This window comes from Phyllopteryx taeniolatus, chromosome 18 (genome assembly GCF_024500385.1).
Source record: "Phyllopteryx taeniolatus isolate TA_2022b chromosome 18, UOR_Ptae_1.2, whole genome shotgun sequence".
Classification (NCBI taxonomy): domain Eukaryota; kingdom Metazoa; phylum Chordata; class Actinopteri; order Syngnathiformes; family Syngnathidae; genus Phyllopteryx; species Phyllopteryx taeniolatus.
This window is the reverse complement of record NC_084519.1, coordinates 7,785,867-7,810,036: the sequence shown is the minus strand read 5'-3', so window position 1 is coordinate 7,810,036 and position 24,170 is coordinate 7,785,867. Positions and strand designations below refer to the sequence as shown.

The window sequence follows — 24,170 nt, the reverse complement described above, 5'->3', positions numbered from 1 at the left end:
AAATATGAGAAAGAAGTAAAAAAAAAAAAACGGGAGCAAAATTATTTTTAGGGTGAAACACTTTTAGTATTACAAAAATAAGATATGAATATTATGAGACAAAAAAGAGTTACTATTATATTCCAAAGACACTTACTTACACACATAGCTTAATAGAAGACTGAATTGTGCATAGATGTGAAAGCGTGGGTGTGTGTGCGTGCGCTTATGTGTTTAAAACTGTGCCCCTCTGTCAAAACCCCTGGCCACAGCATGGCGTCCCCACTAAAATTGCTTTACAACCGCCACTAAACACAGTTGCATTTTCCTATATGTGTGCAGTGGCGGTTCTAGAGCGGAGACGTCATGCTGTGTCCCGTAAAAGTACATTCAACCCCCCCCTTTGCCCAATGCTCAGGTTACAGTTGTGCCATTGGACAGTTGTCCACTTCAAAATAAACTATTTCATTCGTACATGCAGGAATGACTTCTGATGCTTTTTTTTTTTTTAATAATAGATCATTTGTCACTGCACAAAAGTCACACTTGTCACAAGAAACAATGTACCTGTATATCATATTTGTATACCTGATTTTCTTTTGGGCCAAATGCATCACACTTGAACTTTTCATATCATCAAGCCAATTTGGGTTTCTCACAAAGACAACCAAAGTAAATACAAAATGCAGTTTCTAAATAAAAATGTCATTTATTAAGGAGGGGATTCAAACCTAAAGTAATCTCCCCCTGAACCTAATAAGTGGTTGTTCCACCTTTGGCATCAAGGTCAATATCTGTCCATAATTCATGTGGTGTGATTGACAGCACACTCCAGTCCAAGGTGTTATTTTTGAGAAGGTAGGGCGCATCGCCCACGTGACCATCCGCGTCCTCTCGCGAGACGTGACGCAGTTCGGCGCACAAACAATCATCCTCATCCTCGTCTTCTCCCGACTCCTGCTCGCTTGCTCGCTCGGATCCTTTTGCGGTAAGGCATCAATCCATCGACGCCCTAATGCGCGTGCGTGAATGACGGCGTGCACGCCGCCGTATCGCGAATGGGCTGGGACGACGGGACGTGCGCGCGTGTAAATGTGCGTGCGTGCGTGCGGCGGCTTGACAAAAGGTGTGTGAGATATGCAAATGTCTGGCGTGACGTGGCGCGGGTTTCCATGTGTGCGCACAGGTCTGCGATGGAGGCTTCGTCGGTGCCGGTGCCGGTGCCGGTGTCGGCCGCTCACAGTCTGCTCCTGCTGCAGCAGCTCAACGTGCAGCGCGAGTTCGGCTTCCTGTGCGACTGCACGGTCGCCATCGGGAACGTTTACTTCAAAGCTCACCGGGCCGTCCTCGCCGCCTTTTCGAACTACTTCAAGATGATCTTCATCCACCAGACCAGGTGACACACACACACACACACACACACACTCACACACCTGCACTTGGGAATGCCTCCCTTGTCACCATACAGCGGTGCCTTTGAGATATGCGTTGAATTCGTTCCGTGACCACGCTCGTAACTCAGTTCACTCGTATTTCAAAAACATCTTTCCCCACAGAAATTAAAAATGCCATTAATATCCAGAGCCTGTGGAATGAGAGGGGGGGTCACTGTGGGCCTTTAACACCTAAGTTTTCACACCCCTTATTTATTGCACTGTGTGGAGTCTATATGTTGCTTATCAGTTGCATAATTACATGCAGCAACCCATCAACGAGTAAAATGAACAATATGCATTTGAGCATGGTTGTTCTCTTTGTTGAAAGTCACCCCTGCGCACTGTGCCCCCACCTCCCACTCCACAAGTTGTTCCTCCGCCTCTGCATTAATCCATTCCAGGCCCCCTGTCAAAACAACAAAAATTGCTGTATTGTGTTTAGTAAAGGAATACAGCGTTCCCCCGCTGTATCCCGGTTCACCTATCGTGGATTCAGTGCATTGCCGATTTTTTTTTCATATCACGCCTAATTTTCCATATCATGTGATTTTGAGTGTATGCTCTAATTATTTTCTGGTAAAATAAAAACTTCCTAGCCTAAAACATTTTAAAAAAAAATTAAAAACATTCATTAAAACATATTGCAAGGAATAAATGTTTAAGATTATAAAAGGTGTTTAAGAGTATAGGAAGTGTTTAAAATAGTATGGCAGAGATTAATAAAAGTGTGGGGAAAATGAATAAATCTGGGGAGGTTCATACAGCTTTAAAATAGGTATAAATAGTCCAAAAAATGTTGTTGACACGGAGTTCACTTATTGTGGGGGTCGTCCCGAACCTAACCCCCGCGATAATCAAGGTATTACTGTAGAGCACGCTATAATATTTTACTTCATAAAAACTTGCAGTAATGACATCATTAAACAGAATTAAAAAATTTTGCCACACCATATGTTGAATGCTGCTCCTTCTGTTGTGCCTGCCATGGCCACCTGGGGGAAGTATAAGACAGAGAAATAGACATACTGTTCATTGTTCTGAGTTCTAGGCAGTCCTTGCCTCATTGCAGCAGTCAATCATATTGCAGCGGGGCGTGTCCTGCCTAGAACACAAGTGGGATTCATAATAACGCCTCAACTCCTCTAGTACAGCATGAATGTTAGTCATTATATGCAAAAGATAAAGGATATATGAATGTAAGTACTGTTGTATTGTCAGTTTATGCGTTGTTGCCATCTTTAAAGTTATGCAGTTTAATTTTTTTGTGTACAATGTATACCTAAAAAAAACCGCTTCAAATAAATAAGGTGTAATTCTGTTCATTTTATGTTTTGTTTTAGAGTAAACTTCAAGTGTGAGTGGCATTAAACCTCTTAAAACCTCCTTTTTAAAAGAATTCTTCACTATTTGCCATACTGCTGCTTGATGTGAGGTCAGTTGAGTTAACTGCCACCATACAGCGCTCGTATCTCAAGTTTGCACTCTCAAATCAAATTACAAAATCGGTCAAACAATGGCTCGTATCACGAAAAACTTGTAAGTCAGGTCACTCATATCTCAAGGCACCACTATATATAGAAATTATTGTATGGGGTTAGGGAATTAGTGAATGATACCCAACACAGCTTTAGCCACATCTTGAGCAGTAGCTCATCAGAAATGCTTGAAGCAACAAGTTAGTCGGATGCTAAAAGTCGTATTAGATCGGTATTTTTGCTAGCATTGCGGCATCAGTTTTAATTGACAGGTGATGATGAACTTTGTTGACAGCATTATTATCGTGTGTGTGTGTGTGCGTGCGTACGTACATATGTACATTTGCACGTGTCAGCGAGTGCATCAAAATCCAGCCCACCGATATCCAGCCCGACGTGTTCAGCTACCTGTTGCACGTGATGTACACAGGGGCGTGCCCCAAACAAGCCGTGGAACCGACGCGTCTGGAAGACGGCATCAAGTTCCTGCACGCACACCAGCTGTGTCGCAAGAGCGGTGAAGGTCCTGGGGCTGGGGCGGACACCGCCGTCACAGACACCGTGCGCATGTCCAACCTGTACGGCATCCAGATCTCCTCCCAGGTGGCCGGCAAGGAGGCACCGGCTGCCGCCGGTGGTGAGCCGGGAACACGGGCGGGGCGCGCCCACTCGCAGCCATCGCTCACTGTGGGTTTGGAAGGTGACCGATCGGACGGTCGCGCCTCTTTGCCACAGGACGACTTGGACATCTCCGCCGCCATCAAGCAGGAGCGTCCAGACGACGAGGTAGCGGGAACGGGGTCTCCCCCTCAGGAAAGTGCGGCATCCAAAGAGCGGGCACCGGCCCTGGCGTGTCCCCGTTGCGGCCATCGCTGCGCGTCACCCGAGCGGCTGCGCCAGCACCTGTTCAGCCATGCCCTCCACCCCGCCCTCTTCATGGAGGGGCTGTCGCACGAAAGCGGCGGTCTCGACAATGACAAGGCGGCCGGTGAGCGTCTTGACGCCGACCGCCTCGAGGAGGCGCTGCGGCAGAGTCGGGCACTTGCCGCCCAGCTGGCGGCGGAGCTCAGGAGGAGCCGTGTGGGGGCGGCAGAGGGGGCGGGACTGAGCGCTGCCCCATCTGCTGCCGCCCACTCCCGCAAGCGCAAGATGGCGTGCGCTGTGTGCGGTGTGCGCTTCTCGCACAAGAGTCAGCTTCAGGAGCACATGTATGCGCACACCGCCAAGCCGCCAAGACTGCACCGCCACAGCCAGCTCTTCCATAGCTCAGCCCACTTCTGCCCGGAAGGGGTTGGGGTCTCGACCAACGACACCCTCCTGGAGGTCAGCAGGGACGCACACGACAACGGGAGCTCCGCCTACTCGCTCGACTCAGAAATCTCGCAGGAGAGCGGTGGCGACGGCGGGCGCGGCGAGTGACGCTGGGACGAGCGGGTGACACTTCCTGTTGATATGCTGTGACAAGAAGTCAAACAGTGACTTTTATTGATAGACGCTCTCATCGTTTTGTCTTCTGTGTGGTTTTCAAAGTAAAAGCTCTGATCAAACGCTCGTGTTGCTGCTTTTATTTTGATTTACAAACCCCAATTCCAATGAAGTTGGGATGGTGTGTAAAACGTAAATCAAAACAGAATACAACTATTTGCAAATCCTTTCAACCTATATTCAAATAAATACACGACAAAGACAATATATAAAATTTTCGAACTGGGGAAATGTTTTTTTGTTGTTTTTTTTTCCAAATATTCTCTCATTTTAAATTTGATGCCTGCAATACGTGCCTAAAAAGCTGGGACAGGGGCAACAAAAGACTGGGAAAGTTGATAAATGCTCAGAAAACACCTGTTTGGTAAACAGGTTAATTGGAAACAGGGGAGTGTCAGGATTGGGTATAAAAGGAGCATCCCCAAAAGGCTCAGTTGTTCACAAGCAAGGATGAGGTGACGTTCACCACTTTGTGAAAAACTACACAAGCAAATAGTTTCAGAAGAACGTTTCTCAATGTGCAATTGCAAGAAATTTAGGGAGTTCATCATCTACGGTCCATGATATGATCAAAAGATTCTGAGAATCTGAGGAAATCTGCACGTAAGCGGCAAGGCCGAAAACCAACATTGACTGCTTGTGATCTTTGACCCCTCAGACAGCACTGCATTAAAAACTGGCATCATCATGTAAAGGATATTGTCACGTGGGTTAAGGGACACTTCAGAAAACCATTGTCATTCAACACTCTTCGTTGCTACATCTACAAATGCAAGTTAAAACTACCAATGTAAAGCGAAAGCTATGTATCAACAACACCCAGAAACATCACTGGCTTCTCTGGGACCGAGTTCATCTGAGATGGACTGACGCAAAGCAGAAAAGTATGCTGTGGTCTGACAAGTCCACATTTAAAATTGTTTTTGGAAATCATGGATGTCGTGTCCTCTGGGCCAAAGAGGAAAAGGACCATTGTTATCAGCGCAAAGTTCAAGGCCAGCATCTGTGATGGTATGCGGGTGTGTTAGTGCCCATGGAATGGGTAACTTGTACATCTGTGAAGGGACCATTGATGCTGAAGGGTAAATACAGGTTTGGGAGCAACATATGCTGCCATCTAAGCAATGTATTTTTCAGGGACGTCCCTGCTTATTTCAGCAAGCCAATGCCAAGCCACTTTCTGTATGTCACAACAGCATGGCTTGGCAGTAAAAGAGGGAGAGTACTAAATTGGCCTACCAGCAGTCCAGACCTTTCTCCGACTGAAAATGTGTGGTGCATTATGAAGCACAAAATATGACAACGGAGACCCCAGACTGTTGAGCAACTGTATGTATGTATAAAAATTATTTATATATATATATATATATATATTATTATATATTTTTGTAATTTTTTTTTATTTATTTTTTTTTCCCCCGGCCGATTGACGAGGGATCGGTTAAAAAATAAGTGTGAATATGTGGGGAACTACTTTATAGTAATTTGTGAGTAGGGAAATGTACGCAGCTTAAATCTACAGACGATGAGAGGATGGAAACTGGAAACGTAAACGCTGTTTTGGTTTCACGGAAGATGATGGAAACTGGAAACGTAAAAGCTGTTTTGATTTGACAGTTGCTACGGCAACGTCCACCCCCATCATCTTCATCATCAAACAGATTGTGTTGATTTTAAGAAACTCTGCGGACGTGAGACTTTTATTTTTGAAACCTGCAGCGTCAGAGGGAGCGTCCGGCGGCGGCCATGTTGGCGAGGACACGCTGAGCACTGAGCACTGTGTTCTACAGCAAAACACACAAAAACAATGTCAGCGTTTACAGTTCCTGGCCGGCGCCTCCTGTTGTTACGGGCGATACGACACTGCAGTCGTACCTGCATGAGCATGGCCACTGTCATTGGGCCTACCCCTCCGGGAACCGGAGTAATGAATCCAGCTCTCTGATAGGCTGAGGTGTAGTGGACGTCGCCAACCACACGCTTGCCACCTGGCTTGCTTTCATCTGGCACCAAAGAGGGAAAATTTTCAAGATTTTGTTAATTTTTAAAAGCGACAAACAAGCCAGGTCATTCATAGGTGACATTAAAAAAAAAAAAAGTGTAAATACAATATGTAAAACAGTTCCTTTAAATAATAAATTATAATTCATCATCCTTATTTAATTTGATTAACCAATGCTGTAATGAAATAGAAATATGTTAAATATATATGTGTGTAATTTTGTTAACTAATATTGTTTGATTATTTACAATATATTAAATCACCAATTATTTAATGAAATAAAGTAATAAAATGAATAAAAACATTTCCATACACAAATTTATTGGAAAAAACAGCTAAATTAATGAAAAGTTGTTTTCAATAAAATTCATTCTTATTTTCAAAATGTATTATTTCTAATTTACTATAATTATTTAATGAAATAAAATGTCTGCGATTGGCTGGCAACCAGTTCAGGGAGTACCACGCCTCCTGCCCGATGATAGCTGGGATAGGCTCCAGCACGCCCGCGACCCTAGTGAGGAGAAGCGGCTCAGAAAATGGATGGATGGATAGAAATAAAATGTTTTAAATGTATACAGTACTTATCTTGGTATTTTAATATAAAGTTTACAATTAACAAACTATTCAATGAGATAATATAACAATAAAAAGAATTAATTTGTGATGTCACAACCCCCACATCATCCCATGATCACGTCACCGCTCACCTGGCACGTGATTGATCCCGCAGTCGATGACCACGCAGCCCTCCTTCAGCCAATCGCCTCTCACCATCTCCGCTCGCCCCGCCCCCACCACCAGGATGTCAGCCCTGCCCACCTGGAAACAAAAAATACATCATTTCCATCATCATCATGACATTATCATCTTCATCAGCACCACCATTATCATTGTCTTGATCATCTTCATCATCATCATCAACATCATTGTCATCCTCCTCGTGCCCCTCGTCTTCCTCACCTCTTCGGGGATGTTGTGCGTCTTTGAGTGACAGGTGGTAACGGTGGCATGATTCCACAGCAGCAGGTCGTGCATGGGCGCGCCAACAATCTTACTGCGACCGATCACCACTGCGTGTTTGCCAGCCACGCTCACACCTGCACGCGCACACCAAACTAATACGTAACTATATGAATAATAACCATACATCTCGATATTTAGAGCAGAGTAGCGCCTTCTTAGCAAAAGAAACTGACAAACTCAGGAAAAATATTTGATCAAATACAGTAGGTGCATCATATGGTATCAAATTGGATCAAACGTATTGGCATCATATTGGAATATATTAATACTAATACTATGTAGTGTCGAATAATTGTATGACATTATGTTCTGTGATATTTGTGACATAATCATAGGGGGTACACGAAGACTGCAGGGTTGCTGCTTTCCATACCAAAATAGAAAAACTGAGACTGGCTGCTCCCAATAGGTTTTTTCCTCTTGGGTTTCAATGTACACTTTTAATATATTGTATAGTGTGCAGTGGAACCTGGGCTTTCATGATCAAGCCGTTCCAGAAAGTCTGACTAAAACCTAATTGTACGAAATCCAAAGCAATATTTTCAATAGGACACAATGTAAATTCAACTAATCCGTCCCAGACACCCAAGAATATTAACAAAAAATTACATATTCGCGGGAATAACTATATAGCTTTACATACAAAATCAGGGTGAAATAATGTAAATTACGAGTGAAGTGAGTAAATGAATATTTAAACTAACTTTTAACTTTTTTTGAAGACTTGACGGCATATAGGGAGAGAGGGGAGCCATTCTTTTGAGTTCTTTTTTTAATCCGGTATATTTGCATTTCCGCACTCGGCAAAACAGGTGAAAGCACATCCTCCCAGCTCAAGTCAATGTCAAAGCTTGTTATTTCCTTGATTCCACTTGGAAGCCATTTGTTATTGCCAGAAATCAAGGAAATAACAAGCCTCCCGCTCTGCTTGGCAATACTTGGACAGGTTGGAGCAACAGCCGCGTAACATCCTGTCAAAAGTCAGGCCTTAAAAATAAAAGCACGCCAGTATAATAACTACGGTGACCTATCTAGCAGTTGCACTCAAACTATTTACTATTTCTTTAGTAACTGTGACTATTAAATAAGCCACCATGTGGCCCAATAAAGTGTGCTACAACTGTGTTATTATACTGAAAGCTTTTGTTTTGACAGGATGAGTTCCACAAAACTTGCATTGTGGAATATGCATTGTCGTCTCTTGAACACTTTCTACACAACTAACAAACTGCTTTGGATTTACGCACATCAATTCCAGGAAATTAATAGCCAAGTCAAGCATTTTTTGGTACGAAAATAAGCATGTGTACGAAAACCCCGTTAAAATTTAGACGAAGAAAAACCAAATTATACCAAAACTAGGGCATACGAAAACCAAGGTTCTACTGTTTTACTATTTAGTATAGTAGATTAATCTATAGAACAATACATTTCAATAATCCATCCATTTTCTTTACCACTTATCCTCACTAGGGTCGCGGGCGGCTGGACCCTATCCCAGCTATCTTCGGGCGGGAGGGGGGGGTACACCCTGAACTGGTCGCCAGCCAATCGCAGAGTACATTTCAATAATGTATAATTATTTTTCTTCAATGTATTTATTGTCACAGGCCCGTGGTGGTGTAGTCGTTCTCATCGTTGACTTTTGTGCAACTGGTATGGTCACAGCATCCGATCGCCCTGTGACTGACAGTAGAGCGTGTGTGCGTGCATGTGTGTGCATTAGTTTGCGTGCAACCTGTCTGTCTGATGAGTTCCATGCATCCATTGGGGGTGCAGGGGAGGAAGCAGTTGTTCAAGTCCCCGCGAGACAACTTCCCCGCATTGATGCAACTTAGACTACACACACACAGGTTAAGTGTTTATAATGATGATGACAGAAATTCATCTAATCATTTTTCAGTTTTGCAAAAATTCTGACCCGTCTACATCTTTGAGTGGAGAGACAGTGTTGGTGACCATCTCCACGTCCATGTGGTTGATGGAATCCAGAGGAAGTTGCACAATGAGGCCGTGCACGGATACGTCCTCATTGGCCGACATGATGGTCCGTAGAACCTGAGGAAGCCCCCGGCAAACACATGCTCAACGACTCTGGTTACATGACTTTTGACTTGAGTGAGGTAATTTTAGAAAGTTTACAAAGTCTATTAGTTTATTTGCTTGTCGACAAAGGCGATTTATTGCTTTAAATGTTTTATCAGAAGCGCTCAGTCTCAACCCTTGTCCACAGAAGACTAACACAAGTACACTGAGTACAAATACATGTTTGGACTGAGCAAGATTGTTTGGCCACTTGACTATCTTGATTTTTGCCACAGGAACTTTGCTTGAAACTTGGAGCTTAAGACTCGAGCTTGAATTCTGACTTGCACATATGTGACTTGTTCCCTCCTCACTCCCGAGAGGAGGACACCAACCAACCATTCAACCCACCTCATCCTGTGTCACCGTGTTGGGCAACCTCACATGTGCTGCGTCGATGCCCACCTGCAACAAACAACACACTGAAGTCAACACACACGCACACTAGTGGTCGGGCAGTGCATTAGGTACGTGGACCTTCAGTGGGGATTTACCTGACTTAATCCAGCTCTTAATAGCACCACTAACACTTCAAAGTCATTATAGAAACTGTCAATACCATTTTCCCTTGACTTACAACTTTTGTGGAGATATGAGCCATCACTTGACTATTTTTTTTGGCTTGAGCTACAAGCAAAATTTTAAAGATGAGTGCGCTTAAAATCCCCACCTCTAGATGGCACCTGCACACTTCACAACTTCCCGGCACCATCAATTCACATGGATTTCCGTACAGTGGAAGGACAATATCAATTGATAGCGCTGGTTTGCCAACCGCCAACAGACCCCACAGAAGAACAACAGGGAAGGACAATGTATTGGATACAGTCGCATTTTGTGCTTGCATTTTCCATGTTTGCACTGTTATGTGGTAAGCAAATGTTAGTACTGTGCTTTTTTTATAGCGTACAATACTGTAAAGCACTAATATTTCTTATGGAAAAACATGCTTTAACAAACTAAATTTGGGCGTTTTTTTTTGTCGGCTGGGCTGGAACTGATTCATTGTATTTCCATCCATTTCAATGGGGAAAGACAATTTGAGATATGAGGGTTTTCAGACAAGCGTGGTCATGGAAGGACTTGAACTTGTATCTCAAGGCACCACTGTACTACACAAAAATCCATTAGAACAACAATTATATGAATACTCATCTAATAACGACAAACACGTAGACATAAAATTGCATCTAGTGAGTACGATGTGTCCATTTAATGTTTTAACGTGTGCAGATCACTACAGATGTGCTTTGCTAGTCCAACTTGGTTGTAACAAGTTTTGCTCTGACAGACAAATGCTGACATTATCAAGAGCTGGCGAATTTGAAATGTGATCGGTTAAAAGTAACAGCCATTCTAATTTAGCTGAAGGGCCTGGGCAGGTTAGAAGATTGACATGGCAGCAAATGGAGGTTGAAAACTGATTGTATAGGAGAGAGGAAAAAAAAATCAACCAATAGACCGCTTTTGGGGAATAACTATAATTTCATGGAACAAAATATTCAATTTTATGATGTAAATTCACCTCAGCTGCAGCTTTCATCTTACTGCTGATGTACAAGTTTGAATCTTCTCTGTTTCCGACCTGGAAGCGTGCAAGCACACACACGTCACACAGAGGTGTCACATTGTGAGGTCATGTGACTGTGGTGTGATTTGAGAGCGACCTGTAAAACCAGCAGACTCGGGATGACATTGGACATCTTCATATTGTCCACCTCCTTCTTCAGCCGCTCCCTCACCAGCCTGAGGACATGTTGAACACTGTTATGGGCAGGCTGAGACATGCTGAAACATACTGCGACATGCTGAGACCTACTTGGAAGTTTTGTTACCAGAGATGACGGTTGCTATGGAGCGTCTCCCGCCATAGCAACAAGAGGACGACAGGTGGCGCAGTAGAGTCAACATGACTAACAAGGTGACGACAGCATGTTATGACCTTACACACTGCATGCTTACACACAACAGTATATCATATCTATGAATGTTCTGAACTTCTTTTTCTTCTCATGATGAGCATGTTTGAGGGAATCAACAGCACCCCTACTGGTGGCAGCAAATTAATGCACACCATTTAGACGCCATTGCATCAATCCAGCAATTACAATCAAACAATTTCCATACAATGACTCAATGAATTACACAGTCAATCGTTTGTTAACATTCAGTCGTCGACTGCAAATGCGAGTGAAGACCGCAAAGACAACGTGGCGTCTTACCTGAGACCACCGCACTACCACTGTGTGTAATGATTGACCAGTGTGTGTGTGTGTGTTTGTGTACGAAAGGTCAGCGAGTAAAAAATTTAACGTTTGAGTACTGAAAATAACTTTACTTTGAAAGAACTGTAATGAATAAGTAGATGAATTAAAAACAGGTACAAGTACATCTCAATAAATGAGAATCTAGTAGAAAAGTCAGTTTATTTCAGTACTCATATATTCTATCGATTCATTAAACACTTGGAAAATGCTGTTCAGAGGGAAGATTCCTGCCTAATTGGTACATTAAAAATAGATTCCATTCTTTCCTGATTGTTTGTTACATAATGTTGTAGTTCCAAGAGATGGTGAATTTAGGTTTTCATTTTCTGTAAGCTATTCTCATCAAAATTATACATATTTTTAAAAGATTATGAAATATTTCAGTGTAGTGAATCTCTGAGTTTCACTTTTTGTATTGAACTACCTAAATTAAGCTTTTGAGACTATTCTAATTTATTGACATATACCTGTAAATGAACATAAATGAAAAACAGTTTATTTTTTGTGTCATAAACATGTCTCAGCTCACAATCAATCATTTTATTTACAGACTCCAGGTCCACAGGTAAACAATACATAGGACACAAAATTGCAACCGTCATTTTGGTTTCACTTGAAAACAAAAAGAAAACAAAAAACAAAAAAGTTTAAGTTTGAAAGAACAAAACAAAAAACAACTGACTACTTCCTCCTTCTCTGATTGGATGACAGTCCCTTAGGATGTCCCGCCCCCTGTGCCACTTGACTGCATATTGATCTTTGACCTACCTTCACACACACACACACAGGCGCGCGCACACACACACACACAGGCGCGCGCACACACACCCAGTACTAGAATGAGGTCAGATGACATTCTTACACTCCAAGTCGCCGTGACACGCACGCACAGGGGTAGAGTGGCGTGTTGAAAGACGGCCGTCATGGTTACCCCTGATAAGGAGCAGGTGGATGGAATGCGGGTAAGGCACGTCCTGTCAGCAGATGTCCACCTTTAACAAGAAGTGGTCCGTTCAACTAAAAGCAAAGAAAGAAAGACAAAAAAAGTGATGAAAAGACAACGAATTTCAAAATAAAAGTGTGACACTCAAGTGTGCTGGAGTCTGTCCCAGCTGACTTTGGGTGAGAGGTGGGATACAGCCTAGACTGGTCGCCAGTCAATGTCAAGTCAAATACAGACCAGCGACATGTGATGAGGTTCACAGCTGGTGAACCAATGACATTACAGTAGTAATGGGACATTATTCATTTATTATTTATTACATATGACATTTTTACTACTTTCACATTTTGAAACACATGCGAGGAAGAATCATGGAAGGGGACACATGACTTGGTTGCGCGGCCCGCATAAAATGATGTTGAGGGCAGGACCTGGCCCCCAGGCCTTGAGTTTGACACATGTGCCATAATCACAAGCATTAGCAACATGTCAAGATTTCCCAAAAATGCCAGTCTGTCAAAATGCCAAGTCTGGTTGAATTGGCAACTTCAATTTATGAACCTTGATAGCTCCTAAAGTCTACCTAAAATCCCTTTGTAGTGATTCGGGAGTAAGGAATGAGTCTGGCTGAATTGGTCACTACAACTTTTGGACCTAGGTTAAGATCAACGCCTTGCCACCGTGGAGGACCTAGGTTCAAGACCCCGACTGGACCATCCACCAACATCCCTCGGACTCACGGCTGTGGTGTCCTTGAGCAAGACACTGAGTGAATGATTGCGATCGCAGCAAACTGCGACTGTAAACATATTAGAAACAGACGCCTGCCAATTACAAGCCTGAACCCAGTTAGGCGCGGTACACACAAAGACAATCGGCCTGTTTTTGTGCCGATTTTGCTTCTTCCCGAAGCAAACAAGCTTAAGTGTTATACGACTGTCCTATAAGATTGTCCTGAGGTCTGATCTGTGTTAAGAGTGGATTTGCCCTGATTTTAGGGTCGGGGCCAACAATCTTAAATAATAAACGTGTTCAATATTTGTGATGCAAACTCTTCATGTGTGTGGGGGAGAGCTGACTTCTCCAGAGTCAAGACGTGAACGGAAACAGCCAATCAAGAAGCACCCAGACTCAAAAAGGGAAATGACTGTGAATAAAAATAAGCATGTCTTACTCGATGTCCTTTTTTTTTTTGTATAAAAGTGGCTTCCCCAGACGGCAAGAAGTATTTTCCAAAGCAAGTCATTTTTTGAGGACGACGCCATTTTACGCGGCTCCCGGGTCGGGGAAACCTTCGGAAACATTCAGGAAACATCGGTGCAAAGCCGGAAGTGTTTATGTTTCTTCGGTTTTGTGACATCACGTGAGAGTTCAAGTTTGCCGTTTGAACAGAATCTTTGTGTGTTTGGTGTTTTGTGTTGATACCATCGGACCACACCACAGACAATACGACCAAAACTTTTAAATGACAGATTTTTTGTCTGGGGTCTGTAATTGTGGGAAAAATCTTTTTGTGTGTACCAGGCCCTAGTGAGGGACTGTCTTCAATTAACTCAACATCCTAACATGTTTTTGGAATGTGGGAGGAAAACCCCACTTTACACAGGAAGGCCGGAATCGAACCCCAAACCTCAGAACTGTGAGGCAGGCATGCTTACCACTAGTTCGGCGTGCTAACCACTAGTTCACCGTGCTGTCTACATTGTCAAACGTTAAATACATTTTAAAGAATTAAGTCCTTTTCCCATTGGGAGGTCAAGTTAAGGAAGAAGTTGCGAGTAACAAGTGGAGCAGGATGGTCCAGTTCACATCTGTCACGCCACCCGGAGACCCGGTGTGACCGGTCGGATGGGCTCGGTTCCGAAAGGCGTATAAAAGAGGAGGCGAGATAGCTGGGAGCGAGCCAGCCAGCGGAGTAGTCGCTTAACTTGCTGCTCATCCTGCCGGTCCACTTGGGTCCTGTCTGCTTTTCTGCGATCCTCCCTGGTCCAGTGGTTCTAGACACTTCAACAGTACTCGGGCTTGTTTGTGAAATGTTTAGGACCACTTGATCCGGGATGGGAACTTTTCATCGATGGTTTTCCATAACAGAGTGCACAAAGGCAGCGGTAAAAATGGCGACACAGTGATTGTGTGAGTAGACTGAAGTGCATTCATCTTTTCTTTTTTACTTGGTTGAAGTTCTATTGTATTGTATTTGCAAGTCTGGTTGGTTTGCTACATTTGGAGTACAAAAATGACATAATCACAGCTATTCACTTCACTTTACTACTTTAGCTCGAAATACAACAATTTGTGCTCACTTGGAAAAAATAAACAAAATGGTGTTTTTATGCAAATTAAAGTCAGCTTTTGTATTCATATTTATGTCATGTGACTGTTTCCTTGTGAACAAATGTGCCATGCTTTACTATTTCCTTAATAAAACCATGTTTTCAGCCTTCATTCACAGACCTTTAATTTTCATGGGACAAGAAGGAGTTTTGGAATTCATTTGTTCAAATCAAAGTCTAACTTTTGCAAACAGGAAGTAGAGCTGTGCAGGGAGTCTAACCCTTTCCACAGATCAGCCAATCGGATGGCTGTTAAAACGGCACAGCTGGTTCTGGCCATTTGGGAAGGTTTGCTTGTCACAGCTGGACTCATTTCATTGCTTCCCGTTTCGACGCCCTGCCTGGTTTGTCCTGAGGGGGGCGCTAGAGGAACATGAGGAACATGGAATCCATGTTGCTTTTTGTGTTGCGAGGACAACAGCCACAATCATCTCGACGAAATCATTTTAAAACGTAGGAAAGTGTGTTGAAATATGTTAAAAATGTGCTTTTTATCATATTCAAAAATCAATGACATTCATATTTCATTCCACCATCAAACAACAAGCTTGTAACAAAATGTCAATTAAACACCTTCCAAAATAAAACAGATTTTGATTTTTTTTTTTTTTACTTGCAGTAGGTACCTCATTAGTTGAGTGTTAGTGAAGTGACAAAGTGGGAAGAGAAACAAAATTGGTCTTACTTAAAAGTACACACAGGAAGAACAAGAAGTGGCGTACAGCAGCAACGTCAGGCCACTTCCTCCATGTAGTCCACGCCGACACTGAGGCTCGGTTGGGAGACACTCACGTCCACAGTTTCCTCCAGCTGCCCATGCACGCACCAACATGTAAATAAACACTCAAAGACAAAAATACCCACAGACTCACATCCACAAATACACACAAACATTCTCTCGCTCTCTGACACGCATGCGCACACACACATACACACGTTGGTGTTCACCTTGTCGCTGTGGTCGGGTCCCTCGATGGATACCTCCTCGATGTCCTCGCTGATGCTCAGGTCGCTCTTGTACAAGTCGGAGCGGTGGCTGAAACGACGCCGCATCTTCATTAGCCTCACATACGCGGCACATTCGGAAACCGATTGTTCAGGGAAGCTGTCGACATTGGTAGCAAAAGCTGGACTCGCCATTGGCCCAGCAACAAATCGGGCACGATGAGGGATGGCTCATTTGCCTGACTGTGTCTTTTTTTTCTTTTTAATGAATTGTAAAGCTGCAACAATTAATCAAAATCAACAACTAGTCGATCATCAAATTAATCGACAACTATTTTGATAATCACTTAATCTTAATCAAAACCTTGTTAAACTTTAAATTGTCCATATGCTCGGACTTTTAGCCTCTCATCTAGGCCTGTCACGATAATTACTCTGTCAACCTATTGTCCGATAAAGAAAACGGACACGATAGTTTTTCCAGACTCGATATATTGTTATTGTTGTGGTGAGCCAGCACGCAGATCACACAGTGAGCCGACAGAGTTAGAGAGCCGTGTCATTAGCTGCTAGTGGGCTCATGGAACGCCGGCGGACCGGTACACTCTTGCCGGTGTCGGCTCCTTCTAATACTCCATAGCCTTACTCCATGTGCAGCGCGTAGATTCACACAACAGAGACACTTATGTGAACGTTAACTGTTATTTGTGTTCGCTAGCCCGCAAGCTAATGAGCTAGCAAGTTAAGGAGTCCACTCCGGCGACTTGAGCTGTTGTGTTAGTCCCCAATGAACACAAACACGGTAAAGTTAGCTGTTTATTAAGCATAACCTCAGTCGCACACATTATTCTGCCGGTCGTTGACTACAGCGAACGTATTTGATTGACAAGTGAAGGGCTCGTCTTCAGCAGACCTAGCACAGTCTTGCAGCTGGAGGGCGGGCCTTGTTTTCATGATTTCAGAGGCATAAAAAAATACCTGATATTAGCATTTTTCGTCATATTTTTGGGGGAAATATATACTTTATTATTAATTGTTATCATGACAGGCCTACTCTCATCAGTAAAAATGTTCTAATTTCTGTAAAACGTCAGGAAAGTGAACTGATTATCTTTGTGTTTAATCAAAATGAGACATTTGCAAACATCTGCTTTTACTTTGGAAAAGAATGATCAACATTTTTGCAGTTTCTGACAAATGTTACGGACCAAACCAGTAAATGAATCATAATCAGATTATGTTTGTGCATTTTCTGCACTGTCAATTTGAAATAAATAAATATTTAAAAATCTATCAGATTTATCAACTAATAAAAAAAAAAATTTCGACAGATTAATCCAGTATTAAAATAATCGTTAGTTGTAGCCCGAAGGAATTGCTTCTCTTGTTGTTTAAGATGCCAGTTTTAATTGTGTTACATTGCTTTGATGTCATTGTTTTTGTTTATTTATGGATTCCAACTTGTCTTCTATGACATCAACATCAACATATTTTGTATTTGTTGAGGCTAAACGTGCATACTGACCTGCCTGGAAGCTGAAAATATATTGCCTGCTCCAGGATAAATAAAGTTGTCTAAATCCAAATCTGAATGAGACAGGATTTGTCCCGCCCCAAAAAAAAAACAGAATAATTTCAGTAAGACTAGAAATAAAAACATTAAAACTAGGACTGCTTTAAATTGTGAATAAAAATGCATAATATGGCCTCCGTTACAGCGGCTCATCTCTCATAGTCTGACATGAACTTCTGGAAGGAAGTCAAGCATACCTGTTGAAGTCGTCGTCGTACTCTATGTCGTTGTCGTCCTCTGTTGGGACACAAAGTGGGATTACAAGCAAATATTTCCCAGCCGACTCTGCCTTTTTGGTGTCAGTGGAAATTGAGTCTACCTAAATGGACCGACGCGCTATGGTCCGCTCTGCTGGGGAGCTTGGCCTCTCGGAATGCTTTCTCTCTGGACATTGATGCTGTGACCAGACAGAAGACATTAGGAGAATTCAGATCCACGCACACCCACTCAAGGTTATTACAGCCAGCAAAAATAACAAAAAAATTACATTGATAAAATTAATACATCAACAAAACAAAAAGGACAACTAACTGAAACGGTCTGTTTACAAAACAAATTAAAATAGATTATTTTTTTTTTTTTTTTAGAAGATATAAGTTTGTTATATTTATTTTGATTCAGAAGATTTTACGACAGCTGTACAGCCCTACGGCACATTCAGGCCTAAAGAAATGTGTGGACAAGCTTTATTTATAAAAAAAAAAAAAAAAGACTAGCATTGATGGCGACGGCAAAGGTTAGGTGAAAGCGGCAGTCCTATTTGGAACTTCTTTGAGTATGATGCTGTCAGAGATAAAAGTGCCTTGTAGTGGCAACAGGTGATATGTGTAGAACTTTGCACAAGGAAGCTGACGTAGAGTACCTAAACACCGTACACATCTGACAAATACTGCATATTACCCCCCACAAAAAAAAGACAAACTGATAAAAACTAACACAAAACTATTAAACACTATCAAACCCGTTCTCATTAACTAATTAAAACTAACTTTGAAAACAAGTCAAAATCGAATAAAAAAGTAAAACTAATGAAAAATCTCAAACTAATACAACTTCCCCGACACACACACGCATGCGCGCGCACACACACACGTACGGTAGAGAAAGATTTAAAAGATCGGACGTTATGTTCTAAGGAAATCAAACATCACCATGGGAACCAAAAGGTGGCCGACCTGTTTGACTTTGGCTCCTTTCTGATGCGCTTCCTCCTCCTCCTGGCGTCGGCACCGCCTCCGACAGCGAGCCTGCGGGACTCTGTCTGCTATCGTGAGCCACCACGTGCCTTCGGCAGCAACACCACGTCAACATGTCACATTCAAATCCGATCAAAAGTAAACGCATTGGGCGTCATTGAAAAATAAATATGTAGAATTGTCCTTACTCATAGCACAATCTCAGCATATACGCAAAATTACCGTTGGAATCATGAGACGGCCATTTTCTTCTCACCACAGCATGTGTATGTTGGTGAATTAGAATTCATTCTAATTGATAGGCTCGTGCCAGCGATCTGCAATCTGCATAAGCCATGCCCCTATTTCTGTCTGTATTCGTGTCTCAGTCCATTATTGAATGAGTCCGAACGCAGTCACTGAGTTTGGAATCATTCACTCATTCTCTACTCCTGAATTACTACATAGCCATTTTTATATAGTGGACCTAAATAGCTCCCTAAAAGGCCACTAAAAATCTCTTTGTAGTGATTATGAACTAGGGAATGAGCGATTGATTCCGAACACAGCCATAAATATTGTTCGATCCTTACAATCCATACGTCTTTTGCGGCTGAGGTAGTGGGTCATCAAAAAAGGAATCATCCTCGTCCTGCTGTTCCAGGCCGACGTGCATTTTCAGACCCGAATCGTTATCAGGAACGCACGCCTGCTGGTCGAGCTCCTCGCCGCCAGACAATATGGGCGCCGCAGAGTCCTACACACGCACAGGTGAGACGTGTTATTTGAGGCTTCCGATCGGGCATGCTGGTGTGACATGACGCACACAGACCTTGTCCACGGTGACTCGGTTCTCCTCCGACGCCACCTGAAAGTCCAAAGTGCATTCAATCAATGTCAGCGCCACCCACAGGACGAATGAAGAGATTCAGAGTTACAAGTTAGTTGAAACCTTCACCTCAGCGGCCATGATGGACGTGGCCTTGCGTTGTCCTCTTTGAACGAGCTCCAACAGCACGGGCGAGTTTGTGTTAAGCTCCGCCTCTGAAAGGCCGAGCTCACCGCACAGCACCTGCCGACTGTCCAGACTGCTCAGGTGCTAACAACAAAGACAAAGAGGTCACGTGAGCGGCGTCATCTCACATCACGTTTATGGCATAACATAAGCAGCATAACGTCAAAAGTGTTGCGTCACATCAGTAGCGTCACAGCGCTGATGTGACGCTGTCTTACAGTGTTGATCTCTGGCTGGAACACAGCCAGACTGAAGTCCAAATGAAACGCACGCATGAAGTCCACAATGAGACTGGCCACTAGACGACCTGTAGACACACAAGAACACACACACAAACACACAAGTGTGTCATGCAGTCACTTGACCAATGTGAAACTAAAGGAGTAGAGGAGGACGGTAGTCCAGGAGGAAGCTGAGTGACCGTCTTTGGTGTTGAGACATTTCTTCAGGTTCTCGTTGACCAGCGGCGTCTTGTTCTGAGGACGGAAGAGAGGCAAACATGTGAAAAAGAAAAGTTCGCCAAGATGGACGCCGGCACGGCACACGTGGAAGTCAGCCATCACCTCCAGTCGGTCCTGGTCCTCCAAGGCCAGAAAAACGGCAGCCCTCATTTCTGCCTGCAGAAGCACAAACGTCACAACAAACTCATTGAGTCATCTTCAAATGTTCAACTCATAACATCTTTTTAGCCAGTTCTTAAAAGGCTTTTTCAACATAAAAATGTGTGAGTCAGTATCTATGACACGTTTCTTAGTTGTTTATGTATCAATGTATGTCTTGATTTTGTTGTGTTATAGTTTGAAGGGTCACATAAGAAAACAATATTATCGTCAAAGTCAAGTGCTTGACATGTTTCTTTTCACAAAAGGCAGTTTTTTTTTGTCAAAAAGCTGTGTTGTGGGTGAACAACTAATGTTTTACTGCTAATTACTCAAGATCGGAAAGAGGTAGAAACAATGTTTATCTGGTGAGGCTAGAGAGTCTTTGTTTTATCAGGTTCTGTGGTTATTATTGTCAAATGAACACAATATTCCGTGGGTCTTTAAAGATCAGGCAAAATACTCTAAAACGACTGGCAATATGTGGAACGGCTGTCAGTCAAAGAGTTAAACACAAAACGTAGGCGGAAACGACTTTCCACTCCTTTTGGTGATGGACTCGCCTGTTAAATGTCAATAAATGAAAGGAGAACAGAAATGAAGTTTGCGGACCTTGAGTTTGTTTAGAACTCCGTTGTTTTCCAAGTTCTGGATGAGAAGATCCCTCAGCTCGGTGTCATCATCTGTAGCGGACATCTTCCACCTAACGACGAAAACAAACCAAGACGAAAATAAACTGTGGTAGTCTTCTTCTTCTTCTTCTTCTTCTTCTTCTTCTTCTTCTTCTTCTTCTTCTTCTTCTTCTTCTTCTTTTCCTTTTTACGGCAGTTGGCAACCAGCTTGATGGTACATTACCGCCTCCTTCTGTTCCAATTTTGGAAGTCTCTTGACTCCATCCATACAATACATAAACACCTAAATACTTTTATAAAGCCCTGTGTTCCTTGAAAATCCAATCAATATCTCAACTTTTTCCCTATTACCCATTCCCAATGCACCCTGTACATCTCATTAATACATGTTCCACAGTCCTCTTCCTGGCACTCCTCACGTAAACCTGTTTCACGTTTCCCTATTAACTTGAGTGTTTTGTTTAAACCACAGTGACCCGACCTTAACCGTGTTAACAACGTTTCCTCTTTTCCCTGCCCGGTACCTTCCCTATTAACTTTAATGTTCTTTTTAATCTTATACAAATGTCTTTTCCTTCTCTGGTTTACTAACATACCTGCACTTCCACGTGCAGGAACCCATACAAAATTGACCTGCCTACTCGTTTTACTACTCTAGCGACTGACTGACGATAACTTCATATATATATCTTTCTAATACTGACCCTGAATCTGAACATTTTACTTTAACCACTTCTTAATCTTGCTTTTTCCACCGATTGAACTTATTCCTTGGTCTGATCATTGTCTCCCTCTGCGAGTTTATCAACAAATAACCAGAAGAAGAAGAAAAAACACTGTACTGTACTTCTTTCAAAAACAAAAGTCACACTCTCTTGAAAATTGCTCCGTATTGTCATTTGTAGTAATATTGATTTTGCTTTACATCTGATTCTAGCTTTTCAATTTTAAATAGTTAATAGAGATATCTACAGTAGTTTTGATATAATTACAGCATATTAAAGGTGTATATTTGTCCTGTTCTTGGGTATTTCAAATTCCATGGTGGAGATTAAGGGGCCTCGTTTATCAAGCGGTGTAGAACAGGTTCTAAGTTCGTTCATTCATATGAAATTTAGAATGTGGAAGAATACAGCCCTATGGGGGCCACAAGGGGACGCGGGTCATCGGGGCGCCCCTCTGGAGGCAGGCCTGGAGGTGGGTCTCGAAGGGACGTGAAACGCCACCTCTCTGGCAGGGAAGGAGCCCGAGCTGGTGTGTGAGGTTGAGAAGTTCCGACTAGATATAGTCGGGCTCGCCTCCACACACGGCTTGGGCTCTGGTACCAGTCCTCTTGAGAGGGGTTGGACTCTTTTCCACTCTGGAGTTGCCCACGGTGAGAGGCACCGAGCAGGTGTGGGTATACTTATTGCGCCCCGGCTCAGCGCACGTACCTTGGGGTTCACCCCGGTGGACGAGAGGGTAGCCTTCCTTCGTCTTCGGGTGGGGGGACGGGTCCTGACTGTTGTTTGTGCCTATGCACCAAACAGCAGTTCAGTGTACCCACCCTTTTTGAAGTCCTTGGAGGGGGTGCTGGAGAGTGCTCCCGCTGGGGACTACATCGTTCTGCTGGGGGACTTCAATGATAGTGAGACCTGGAAGGGCGTGATTGGGAGGAACGCCCCCCCCCCCCCCCCCCCCCCCCCGATCAGAACCCGAGTGGTGTTCTGTTATTGGACTTCATAAAGGTGTCCACACGTGCACTTGGAACCAGGACACCCTAGGTCGCCGTTCGATGATCGACTTTGTGGTCGTGTCATTGGATTTGGGGCCGCATGTCTTGGACACTCGGGTGAAGAGAGGGGCGGAGCTATCAATTGATCACCACCTGGTCGTGAGTTGGTTCTGATGGTGGGAGAAGATGCCGGTCTGACCTGGCAGGCCCAAATGTATTGTGAGGGTCTGCTGGGAACGTCTGGCAGAATCCCCTGTCAGAAGGAGTTTCAACTCCCACCTTCGGCAGAACTTCACCCACGTCTCGGGCGAGGCGGGGGACATTGAGTCCGAGTGGCCCATGTTCCGCGCCTCTATTGCCGAGGCGGCCGACCAGAGTTGTGGCTGTACGGTGGTCGGTGCCTGTCGTGGCGGCAATCCCCGAAACCGTTGGTGGCCACCAGCGGTGAGGGATGCCGTCAAACTGAAGAAGGAGTCCTATCAGGCCTTTTTGGCCTGTGGGACTCCTCAGGCAGCTGATGGATACCGGCTGGCCAATCGTAATGGAGCTTTGGTGGTCGCTGAGGCAAAAAGTCGGGCGTCGAAGGAGTTCGGTGAGGCCATGGCGAACGACTTCAAGACGACTTTGACGAAATTCTGGTCCACCATCCGGCGTCTCAGGAGGGGGAAGCAGTGCACCATCAATACTGTGTATAGTGGGGATGGGGTGCTGCTGACCTCGACTCGGGATGTTGTGAGTCGGTGGGGAGAATACTTCGAAGACCTCCTCAATTCTACCGACACGCCTTCCCATGAGGAAGCAGAGTCTGGGGTCTCTGAGGTGGGCTCTCCTATATCTGGGGTTGAGGTGGTTAAAAAGCTCCTTAGTGGTAAGGCCCCCGGGGGTGGATGAGATTCGCCCGGAGTTCCTAAAGGCTCTGGATGTTGTGAGGCTGACCTGGATACAAGCGGCCGAAATGAGTTTCCTCCACAGGGTGTCCGGGCTGTCCCTTAGAGAGAGGGTGAGAACCTCGGTCATCTGGGAGGGGCTCAGAGTACAGCCGCTGCTCCTCCGCATTGAGAGGAGCCAGATGAGGTGGCTTGGGACGGCTTGCCTGGGAACGCCTCGGGATCCCCTCGGTAGAGCTGGAGGAAATGGCTATGGAGAGGGAAGTCTGGGCTTCCCTGCTAAAGCTACTGCCCCCGCGACCTGACCTCGGATAAGCGGAAGACAATGGATGGATGGACAATGTCTTAACTTCATTGGAATTGGGGTTTGTGTATATAGAGCACTGAGTGGTTCTCAACTGCTCATTTTCCAAGCAGTACAACAAGGAGATAAGAGCCACTCACATCTTTGCACTTTGACACAAACATAACAACTTAATGATTAATAACCACAAGGCAGATTGTTATTCTAGACTTCTGGGCAGCTGCGACCAAGTCGTTAAGATCGGCGCCTGCCACTGTGGGGTCTTGGTTCCTTCTTCATTTATCGACTCAACTCA

The 24,170-nt window shown here is 43.9% G+C and overlaps 3 protein-coding genes across 7 annotated transcripts; 1 reads left to right on the top strand and 2 right to left on the bottom strand.

The window, feature by feature from the left end:
• The first annotated feature begins 503 nt into the window (after window positions 1–503).
• zbtb25 (zinc finger and BTB domain containing 25) lies at window positions 504–4,437 on the top strand. 2 transcript variants are annotated; one of them, XM_061754416.1, is made up of 3 exons: window positions 504–967; window positions 1,166–1,375; window positions 3,247–4,437. In XM_061754416.1, the coding sequence occupies exons 2-3, from the start codon at window positions 1,173–1,175 to the stop codon at window positions 4,307–4,309; spliced, it is 1,266 nt and encodes a 421-aa protein (XP_061610400.1). In that variant the 5' UTR covers window positions 504–967; window positions 1,166–1,172; the 3' UTR covers window positions 4,310–4,437. The 2 variants fall into 2 exon arrangements, with proteins under 2 accessions (XP_061610400.1, XP_061610399.1); XM_061754415.1 differs by having other exon boundaries at window positions 506–1,375.
• LOC133468472 (C-1-tetrahydrofolate synthase, cytoplasmic-like) lies at window positions 2,284–11,765 on the bottom strand. 3 transcript variants are annotated; one of them, XM_061754420.1, is made up of 12 exons: window positions 11,711–11,765; window positions 11,308–11,401; window positions 11,156–11,234; window positions 11,014–11,073; window positions 9,840–9,893; window positions 9,325–9,461; window positions 9,142–9,242; window positions 7,341–7,477; window positions 7,088–7,199; window positions 6,251–6,378; window positions 6,089–6,159; window positions 2,284–2,517 (listed from the first exon to the last, which is right to left on the bottom strand). In XM_061754420.1, exons 2-11 carry the CDS (start codon window positions 11,397–11,399, stop codon window positions 6,097–6,099), a joined length of 963 nt encoding a protein of 320 aa, XP_061610404.1. In that variant the 5' UTR covers window positions 11,400–11,401; window positions 11,711–11,765; the 3' UTR covers window positions 2,284–2,517; window positions 6,089–6,096. The 3 variants fall into 3 exon arrangements, with proteins under 3 accessions (XP_061610404.1, XP_061610403.1, XP_061610405.1); XM_061754419.1 differs by having other exon boundaries at window positions 2,284–2,407; XM_061754421.1 differs by lacking the exon at window positions 2,284–2,517 and adding an exon at window positions 4,305–4,345.
• Window positions 11,766–12,280: 515 nt separating this feature from the next.
• On the bottom strand, window positions 12,281–21,121 carry cep43 (centrosomal protein 43). Of its 2 annotated transcripts, none has more exons than XM_061754417.1 (13): window positions 20,951–21,116; window positions 20,303–20,356; window positions 20,161–20,215; window positions 19,958–20,046; window positions 19,683–19,823; window positions 19,557–19,592; window positions 19,318–19,481; window positions 18,725–18,834; window positions 17,869–17,946; window positions 17,747–17,786; window positions 15,980–16,067; window positions 15,717–15,841; window positions 12,281–12,772 (listed from the first exon to the last, which is right to left on the bottom strand). In XM_061754417.1, exons 1-12 carry the CDS (start codon window positions 21,032–21,034, stop codon window positions 15,764–15,766), a joined length of 1,017 nt encoding a protein of 338 aa, XP_061610401.1. In that variant the 5' UTR covers window positions 21,035–21,116; the 3' UTR covers window positions 12,281–12,772; window positions 15,717–15,763. The 2 variants fall into 2 exon arrangements, 1 of the variants encoding a protein (XP_061610401.1); XR_009785506.1 differs by lacking the exon at window positions 12,281–12,772 and adding an exon at window positions 17,502–17,563 and having other exon boundaries at window positions 20,951–21,121.
• Between the last annotated feature and the right edge of the window lie 3,049 nt (window positions 21,122–24,170).